This window comes from Lolium perenne, chromosome 4 (assembly GCF_019359855.2).
Source record: "Lolium perenne isolate Kyuss_39 chromosome 4, Kyuss_2.0, whole genome shotgun sequence".
Lineage (NCBI taxonomy): Eukaryota > Viridiplantae > Streptophyta > Magnoliopsida > Poales > Poaceae > Lolium > Lolium perenne.
Window position 1 is genome coordinate 284,424,082 of NC_067247.2, and position 10,015 is coordinate 284,434,096.

General features: G+C 47.1%; 1 protein-coding gene across 1 annotated transcript; it reads left to right on the forward strand.

Moving 5' to 3' along the window:
• The first annotated feature begins 988 nt into the window (after nucleotides 1-988).
• Nucleotides 989-9,462, forward strand: LOC127347677 (L-type lectin-domain containing receptor kinase IX.1). The gene is made up of 3 exons (XM_051373842.1): nucleotides 989-1,025; nucleotides 8,256-8,808; nucleotides 8,901-9,462. The coding sequence occupies exons 1-3, from the start codon at nucleotides 989-991 to the stop codon at nucleotides 9,460-9,462; spliced, it is 1,152 nt and encodes a 383-aa protein (XP_051229802.1).
• Nucleotides 9,463-10,015: the final 553 nt, after the last annotated feature.

A 10,015-nucleotide genomic window follows, 5' to 3' on the forward strand; every position in this document is an offset into this window, starting at 1 on the left:
CTCGATATGATTGGTCCCCGGATGGTAGCCCAGTAGGTCTTTGTGGGTGTCGCCGGATTGTAAGCCGGCAAGTTGATAAAATTTGAGGAACCTTTCTTCCTCACATAGAAGAAAGTCTCCTGCCAGGCCCGGCAAGAATCCAGGCCAGAGAACTTGAAAAAGGGCTCCCTTGGCGGGAACCCACGATGCAGGACCCGCACTGCACCGGAGGTTTTGGCTTGGGGATGTCTTTGCCTTGGACCGAGTTGATCCGAATGCAGAAGAAGCGGGCGAAAGCTTCTTTGGTGGGAAGGAGGCCAACGTAGGCCTCCATGAAAGAAACATAGCATGAGAGGTAGAAGATGGCGTTGCCAGCAAGGTGATGAGGTTGGAGTTTATAAAAGTCATGGAACTAACGAAAGAAATCGGAGGTAGGAAGGCCGAAGCCGCGCTCAAAATGAGAGACGTAAACAACAAACTCTCCGGGCTCGGGCTTGGGTTCCACCTCGTCACGTGGAATCCGGCAAGATACCTGTGCCGGTATCCTCCGGGAGCGGTACAGCCAATCAATGTCTTTTTGGGTCACGTCGGATCCTTTCCAAGCTCCCCGAGTGATGTTGGCCAAGTCCACACCGGAAGCTTGGCGGGAGCTGCTGGCTTCCTGGCCCCTCCTAGAGCTAGAATCCGGAACGGATGAGGAAGCTCCCATCCGGTCCAGCTCAGCTTCAAGCTTGCCGGAAGCCTGACTGTGGTGGCTGCTGGAAGCCGAATCGGAAAGATAAAGGTCGGTAGACATGCGTGTCGATAGATGCTGGAATCTACCTATAAACAGCTTTCCCAAGATCAAGCCCCGCGCGAAGATCTACGAGTAAGAGGAAAAGCAAAGGAAAAGAGGAAGTAAATACCCTACCAGCCCAAGAACTGGAAAGCAAAAGAAAGAGGGGCAAACGTGCATTGGGGCTAACCTGAGGCGACGGAGACGCTGACGAAGAAGGTCACCGGAGGTGCGATGGGCTTGCGGTCGACGGAGAAGGCCGGCGGCGTAGGTGAGCAGAGGGTGCCTGCGAGAACCCGATGCTGCAGCGGACGAGGAGCTTCAAAGACCCTCTGCGCGACGGAGAGTCCTGACGCAGCGCGAAGAACGGCTGGACTTCGTCGGAGCAGCAACTCGGCGGAGAACGGCGGCGACGGGAGCGCAACAGGCGAGAGGGCTTAGAGCGTAGGGAAGGGGGCAAATGCGGAGAGAAGACGAAGAGGAACCGCTCCCCCTTATACAGGAAAGAAGAGAAGTGGGCCGGAAACCGCTGGGCCGCGGCGGTTCGGATCGTGGGCCGCCACGTGGTGCGAAGATACACGCGCCAAAAATACAAAGACACAGGAAGGCCACACGGATCCGGAACGGCAGCGCAGATCCGGTGCGGCGCCATAAATGCTGGCACAGAAGACGAACCGAAGTGACCACTGACACTGTCGCGCGCCAGGCACAGTGCGCATGTCACTGACAGGCACGGTACTCGAGATATTCTCGACTTCGTCGAGGAGAGGTTTAATGACAAGAGATGCCGGAGAAAACCGGTACAGAGACATAAGTTCGGCAAGGACGCCAAAGAGTTCGATCCGGATTCCGGAAGGGTTAAACCGGTACCTTGAGAAAGGAAAACCTGGCATGGTCCGTTGGATAGGATCCGCCGGACTATACCAGCTTCGGGGACTAATGTTGGGGGGATGACCCCCGGTATGCCAAAGGCATGCCAAACCGGATGGTTTAGGCCATCAAAGTGCCGGTTTAAAGGTTGTTCCGGATAGCGAAAGTTGATTCAAAGAATCATACCGGTATCCCAAGGAGGGGGATACCGGAACTAGCTAAGAGCGTACCGGAATACCGGAACAGGCTACACTGTAGCACGTCGGCAAAGACCAGTCAAAGATGCTCTCAGAGCTAGGAGACAAAGATGAGCGAAGCACTTCAGGTTTAATCGAAGCCATGACGCCAAAGGCAAAGGATGACGTAAAAGGTGCCGGAGGATGTCACGGCTTCTGATTAAAGGCATACCGGCATCACCGGTAGCTAAAGTAGCTTTGTAAAGTAGTTTGTCTAGTCAAAGATCCCATTAGGGTTTCTAGGGTTTCTTCCCCTGTAAGCCACCCTCTCCCCTATATAAGGAGAGGGAGCACAGCCCTTCGCGGGCACGATGAGATGTACGATAAAACCTGTATGCACTTGTGACGAAGAAATAGAGAGATCTAGTGCTGTCCTTGTTCTTGAGTTCATCATCTTCTTCCTTTGGCCAAGGCCAAGTTCTTGAGGAATCCATCCGGAAACCTCACCATCCACATCAAAAACCCTCCCCCGAATCCTCTAGCGTCCATTCGTCCCCAAGATAAGCCATCCCATGGCATCTGTCTGTTCACCACGACGACATGGACAAAAGAGATGGAGGCCGTAGGATGTGCAGAGATTACCGGAACTTGAACAATGTTAGTATCAAGAACAAGTATCCACTTCCCAGAATTCAAGATCTGTTTGATCAAGTCAGGGGAGCAGGAGTCTTTTCCAAGATTGATCTGAGATCAGGGTATCACCAGATAAAGATCAAGAAAGAAGATGTTCCGAAAACTGCCTTTGTCTCAAGGTATGGACATCATGAGTACCTAGTAGTACCTTTTGGATTGACCAATGCCCCAACAATATTCATGAATCTCATGAACAAGATATTCATGCCTTATCTTGACAAATTTGTCATCGTGTTTATCGATGATATATTGATATATTCTAAGGATAAGACTGAACATGCAGAGCATCTCAGGATAGTGTTGCAAACACTAAGAGAACATCAGCTCTATGCCAAGTTCAGCAAGTGCGAGTTTTGGCTAGACCAAGTAGAATTTCTTGGACATGTGATTAGCAAGGATGGAATTGCAGTAAACCCAAGCAAAGTTGCATCAGTCTTAGAGTGGGAAGCACCTAAGAATGTCAAGGAAATCAGAGGATTCTTAGGAATGGCAGGATACTATAGAAGATTCATCGAAGGATTCTCCAAAATAGCGGGACCAATGACCAAGTTGTTAAGGAAGAACACACCATTTGTGTGGTCAGATGAGTGTGAGAAGAGTTTCCAAACTCTAAAAGAGAAATTAACAACCACACTAGGGTTAGCAATTCTAGAAACTGGAAAGGACTACACAGTATATTGTGACACATCCAAGCATGGATTAGGATGTGTACTTATGCAAGATCGGAAAGTGATATCTTATGGATCAAGACAATTGAGACCTCATGAAGTCAACTATCCAACACATGATTTAGAGCTAGCAGCAATTGTATTTGCATTGAAAATTTGGAGACATTTTCTTTATGGAGCCAAGTGTGAGCTTTATACAGATCACAAAAGTCTCAAATACTTCTTCACTCAGAAGGAACTGAACATGAGACAGAAAAGATGGCTCGAGTTAATCAAGGATTATGACTTGACCATCAATTACACACCAGGAGAGGCTAATGTTGTAGCTGATGCCTTAAGCAGAAAGAGTACCAGAGGAGTTGAACCAGAAATAGCGCTGGTGCTTAAGAGGGAGATAAGTCAAGCACAGATACAACTCTGGGAAAAGGAAGCACACGAGGGACTATCACCACTGCAAGTTGCGGAAGAATTGAACATGAATTTGAAAAATGAGATCATAATGGGTCAGTTGGATGATCCATTCATTGTGGAAGAGATACGAAGGATCGAAGAAGGAAGACCATCAGAGTTTAAACTAGGAGAATCTGGATCCTTATGGTTTCAGAAAAGGATTTGCGTTCCTGATAATGCCGAGATTAAGGAAGTTATACTTAGAGAAGCACACCAAACACCATATTCAATCCATCCAGGAAGTACAAAGATGTACATGGATCTAAAAGAGTTGTTTTGGTGGAATAACATGAAGCGGGAAATTGCTCAGTATGTGGCAGAATGTCACACCTGTCAAAGAGTGAAAGCAGAACATCAAAGTCCTGCAGGACCACTATAACCTTTACCTATTCAAGAATGGAAGTGGGAAGAGATAGGAATGGATTTTATCACCGGACTACCCATGACCAATAAAAAGAAGGACATGATATGGGTAATCGTGGACCAGTTGACTAAAAGTGCACATTTCTTAGCGGTGAATCAGAAGGATAAAGGTGAGAACCTTATATATCTCTATATCAAAGAGATTGTGAGTAAACACGGAGTTCCCAGGAAGATAGTGTCAGATCGAGGATCTGTGTTCACATCAGCCTTCTGGAAACAATTACACGAAGCTTTAGGATCCAAGTTGTACTACATCACAGCTTATCATCCTCAGACGGGAGGACAAACTGAGAGGACAGACCAAATACTTGAGGACATGCTTAGGGCTTGTGCCCTAGACTCCGGAGGATCATGGGAGGAACACTTACCCTTAGAAGAGTTTTCTTACAAAAACAGCTATCAAAGCAGTATCAAGATGGCACCGTTTGAAGCTCTGTACGGAAGGAAGTGTAGGTCACCAATCTATTGGTACGAGGCAGGTTCAAGCAAGGAGTTTGATCCAGATTATGTGAAGGAGAAACAGCAGGTCATTGATGTCATAAGGGACAGACTCAAGATAGCTCAAAGCCGACAGAAGAGCTGTGCAGATCAAAAGATAAGGACATGGGAACCAAAAGTTGGAGACATGGTATACCTAAAGGTTAGTCCGATGAAAGGTCTACAGAGATTCGGATTAAAGGGGAAACTTAGCCCTAGATACATCGGACCTTTCAATATATTAAGTCAGAACCGTGGATTAGCTTTTGAATTGGATCTACCAGGGAGGTTAGCTCAGATACACAATGTGTTCCATGTGTCACAACTCCGGAGATGTTTAAAGACACCAGATGAGCCAGTATCTCATGACGAGCTAGATCTTCAGCCAGATTTGACTTACATCGAGAAGCCAGCCAAGATCTCGAGGAGAACTGGAAACAACTCAGGAATAGAGCTATTAAGTATTGCAAGATTCAGTGGAAACATCATCCTGAAAGAGAAGCCACCTGGGAGAAAGAGGAAGACCTAATGAAATCTTATCCAAAGTTATTTAGGTATTACAACCACAACTTCGGGACGAAGTTATCTTTAAGGGGAAAGGCTATAATATCCTAATATTTGAGACGATTGCGGGGTAGAATTTAGAAAGGGACGTGCATTGCATCATAAAATCTGGGGAAATTTCGCACTTTATTGAAAAACTGCATCTTAGGGGGGACAAGTTTCTCTCTCGACACCAGATAGGGTTAGGGTTTCGAGAGTGCGATAAACTTGGACCTATCTAATCATCACTTAGGGTTTTTGAGAAGAGAGGGGAACAATTCCCTTTTCAACTTAAGTTGCATGATTGAATTCAAATTAGTTATGTTTGAATTTCAAATTCAAACATCAATTAAGTATATCACAATTCAATAATGGATAATTCATAAACAATTAAGTAAATCAAGAATATAAAATAATAGAACCCTGTAAACAAAAACAACACAGAGAAACAAAAGTTAGGCCAAGTGGCAAAGCCACTTGGCAGATTAGTAAAAATGGTGATGAATTGGTGGATAATACCAAGCCTGCCGAGGGAACCAGGCCAAAGTTCAAGTCCCAACCTGGGAGCATGCACAATCAGCTTTTAAGGCTAGTTGCATGCTCTCCACACATACATAGGCCAGGGGAGTAGTACCAGCACAGAGTGTGCTGTCGACCAAAGGAGCCAGCGGAGGGCCAGTATATAACCTTTTCACAAGCAAACCCTAGGAGTCCATCGATAGATTCTCCAAGGGTAAGAACAGCAAGAACTGTTAGAACAGGAAGAACAACACAGCCATCCAAAATCATCCAAAACAGTTTCACCAAGAACTGTTGTTGTAGAGCAAGCCAGGGGAAGTCATCACAAGCTAGCTAGGAGGAGCAGGGCAAGCTTAAGACCACAACCAAAAGAAAATCCTCTACATCAGCAAAACCTAGGAGCTGGAGTGAGGTATACACATCATCATGAACAAACCAGATGGTTTTGTTCATAAACTGCACAGTCATGAACACAAAGGCACACAAAGGGTAGAGTAACCCTGTTTTGATCATCATTTGGTCATAGACCAAGTGTAACCTGGTAGTAATGGCAAGGACCAGGCATCAATCAAAGCATGTGTACATGGTTATGCTAACCAGACAAGTGGTAGCATCTTCCAAATGGAAATACGAAGGAAAACTATCCCAGATACTTAACGAAATATACCCAGACAGCACTAGCACTTTTAAAACCATCATATATGCGGAAATATATGTTTTCTGCAAGTATTTTTCAACATCAAAAGCTAATGGAAATCAAATATGATCACCCAGTAAGCATTTATCCATTCACAGCAAGCCACCAGAGGTGGGAGCTACCAAAAACACATAGTATTACTGTTCAGGCCACCTCAACCACACAATCATCCAAACCAGCAAGCCATGCACACTTATCATCACCCAAATGGGTTCAAAGAAGAGCTAGGGTCCCCAACAATAGTTGGCATCCCTCTAGCTCAAGCAAATTAATCATAAGATTCATCACTGCAAGTAGTTCATCTCATTTATCCATTAAATCATGACAAGCTATACACATAAATGAATTACACAAGCAACCAGTAACTGGAACACTTGCAAATGAGCCAGAGGATCAATGCAAGCATCAGTATATGCTTAATTAAGCATTAGCAGTCACCAAAACATGGTGAGATGCTACACAGATACAGAGAGCATCACCACAAGGCACAGGCAGAAGCACAACAAGCAACCATCAAGCAAATGATGATCCTAAGATCATCAGAATTTGCTAGAACTTGGTAGAGTCAAGCCCAGTATCAGGTATTAACCAGCTACTGAAGAAATACACCAAGCCATAACTGAATAAACAGAAACTGAATTAATGACTTTATAATTATATCTAGAAGCACATCAAATACATGATGTACCACTAGATCAAGCTATACAAGAATAGCACACATCACTGGCCTTGCTCAAGCAAGGATTACTCAAGTAATCAAGCCAGGGATACATACATGGATGGCACACACATATAATTAAGCCATAGCAACAACTAGAGCCCAGCAAGCAAGCAATTGAATAGACTGTAGCATGACCAGAAGCATAGCAGGAGCAACCTAGCAGGCCATGAGTATCACAGGATGCTCATGAGCAATTACACATGAGCTACAGTAGCAATAATGGCAAGCACCCAAGCAGGGGCGGAGGGAGGGGGGGGCGAGCAGGGGCTAGACCCCCCCCCAATGGTTGGCCCCCCCTAACGATTTGCAGCAGCAGTACATGTGCTAATGGCCCGTAATAATCAAATTATTAGCCCATCATAGAGTGATTAATCAATTCACAAGCAGCCCAATTATCAAACAGCCCTACGTATGTGCCAGTTTAGCCCATTGTGGACAGTCCTGATCGTAGATGCAGTCTGTTTCCACGATCGATCGATCGGTCGATGCTGCGTGAGCGCGACTGCTTGCCGCCTTCCTCTCTTCGCGTCGTTAATTAGGGCGGTAGCGCGCTTGCTGCTGCCACCGATCTATCTGCGATTCTGCTGCTCGTCGGCTCGCCGGCGCGACGGACGGACTGCCTTCCTGCGCTCAGCTTCGCCGATCTAGCGCATGGGCAGCTCATAGTCTTGCCCAGATCTCCCATACTTTGTCAAACGTGGGTGATCTGCAAATAGCGGTTGCTGCCGCGCATGCCCGCCGTCACCGACTAGCAGATCTCCATCACCATCTAACTCTATTCAGTTTTAGAAGGGAGCATGTCCTGGATTAAATTCTGCCTAGAGGTATGTACTTTAATAACATTGATCAGTACTAGTACTTCTTATACAATCAACTAATCTCATTCGATTATGTATGTGCACGCATTGGTAGCTATAAAATCCAATTTAACTCCAACTGACAATTTGAGACCAAATCTGTATAAATACTAGCTAAAGACAACAATTTAGTTAACAATGATTTGTGTAATGAGTATATCTCAAATCATTTCATGTCATATATCCAAGTAGTTTGATTACCAACCTCGTCGCCTACATGTCGCGTATGGATTTGTGCATCGTTATTAGTTATGGTATACACGCTCGACATTGTTGTCCATATATATGGGAATAATTAAACCCCAATGATAATTGGATATACAACTTTTTCATAGTCTGGGAAGCAAAAAAAAAAATCCATTACTGTCTCGCCCCCCCTATACCTAAATCCTGGCTCCGCCCCTGAGCAACACCCTCCCCGAGCACCCACGGTTCAGGAATCATAGCGGGAGCAACTGCCGGCGCGACGTTGCTCCTTCTGCTCCTCGTCGCCACCGCAGCAATCTTAATACGCCGTCGTCGTAACAAGAAGAAGCGAGAGGCCGAGGAGGATGGCATTGCCTCAGAAGACGACGAAGATGGGGAGCCCATGCTGGAGATTGGGATGGAGACGGGGCCCAGGCGGTTTCCGTACCACGAGCTCGTCGAGGCAACGAGGAACTTCGCGGAAGAGGAGAAGCTCGGTCAAGGCGGCTTCGGTGCCGTGTACCGTGGCAACCTGAAAGCGCTTGGCCTCCCCGTGGCCATAAAGAGGTTCTCCAAGGATTCCTCTATGCAAGGGAAGAAGGAGTACGCTTCAGAGATCAAGGTCATAAGCAGACTGGGCCACCGGAACCTGGTACAACTCATCGGCTGGTGCCATGGCCGCAACGAGCTCCTGCTCATCTACGAGCTCATGCCCAACCGCAGCCTGGACATCCATCTCCACGGCAACGGCACCTTCTTGACATGGCCAATGAGGTATTGCTAATGCTGACTTGAAAAGGAATTGTTGAAATTAATTTCTGTGCGTAATTAAGCTGATGAGTTCCTGATTCTGCAACGACGGACAGGATGAAGATAGTACTTGGGGTTGGCTCTGGACTACTCTACCTCCACGAGGAGTGGGAGCAATGCGTCATACACCGGGACATCAAGCCGAGCAACGTTATGCTGGATGAGTCCTTCGGTGCCAAGCTAGGAGACTTCGGGCTGGCGAGGTTCATCGACCACGCCGTCGGGATGCAGACGATGACCGCCGTGTCAGGGACGCCGGGATACGTGGACCCAGAGTGCATGATCACCGGCAGGGCCAGTGCAGAATCTGATGTCTATAGCTTCGGCGTTCTCCTTTTGGAGGTCGCATGTGGAAGGAGGCCATTGAGTTTGTTGCAGAATAAGGCCGAGAACGGCGGACTCTTTCGACTAGTCGATTGGGTCTGGGAACTGTATGGTCGGGTAGCCCTTCTTGATGCGGCTGACGAGCGGCTAAACGGCGACTACGACAAGGTGGAGGTGGAGCGCGTGATGGTCGTCGGACTCTGGTGCGCGCACCCAGACCCGAGCGCGCGGCCGTCCATGAGGGCAGCCATGGCCGTGCTCCAGTCCAAGGAAACATTAGAGCTAATCAGCTAGAGAAAGGAGAGCACCAGACAAGCACAACAATAGAGCTAGTTCATGGAAGGTAGAGCAACAGCAGCTAGCTAGCACACCATTGTAGTAACTGATACGTCTCCAACGTATCTATAATTTCTGATGTTCCATGCTTGTTTTATGACAATACCTACAAGTTTTGTTCACACTTTATGTCATTATTATGCATTTTCCGGAACTAACCTATTGACAAGATGCCGAAGTGCCAGTTCCTATTTTCTGCTGTTTTTGGTTTCAGAAATCCTAGTAAGGAAATATTCTCGGAATTGGACGAAATCAACGCCCAGAACCTTATTTTTCCCGGAAGCTTCTAGAGAGCCAGAGCGGGACCAGAGGGGAGGTCTAGGGCCACCACACATGGTGGCGGTGCGGCCAAGAGGGGGGCCGAGCCCCCTATTGTCTGGCCCCACCAGGGCCCCTCCGAGGCTGCCCTTCCGCCTACTTAAGGACTCCATCGCGAAAACCCTAAACGAATAAGCCACGGTACGAGAAACCTTCCAGAGCCGCCGCCATCGCGAAGCCAAGATTCGGGGGA

Bases quoted from the DNA above. Each gene is read 5' to 3' on its own strand.
- LOC127347677 (XM_051373842.1), top strand. From the start codon at position 989: ATGGGCTTGCGGTCGACGGAGAAGGCCGGCGGCGTAG. The intron at 1,026-8,255 runs GTGAGCAGAGGG...TCCGCCCCTGAG, and splicing joins GGAGAAGGCCGGCGGCGTAG to CAACACCCTCCCCGAGCACC. The intron at 8,809-8,900 runs GTATTGCTAATG...AACGACGGACAG, and splicing joins TTCTTGACATGGCCAATGAG to GATGAAGATAGTACTTGGGG.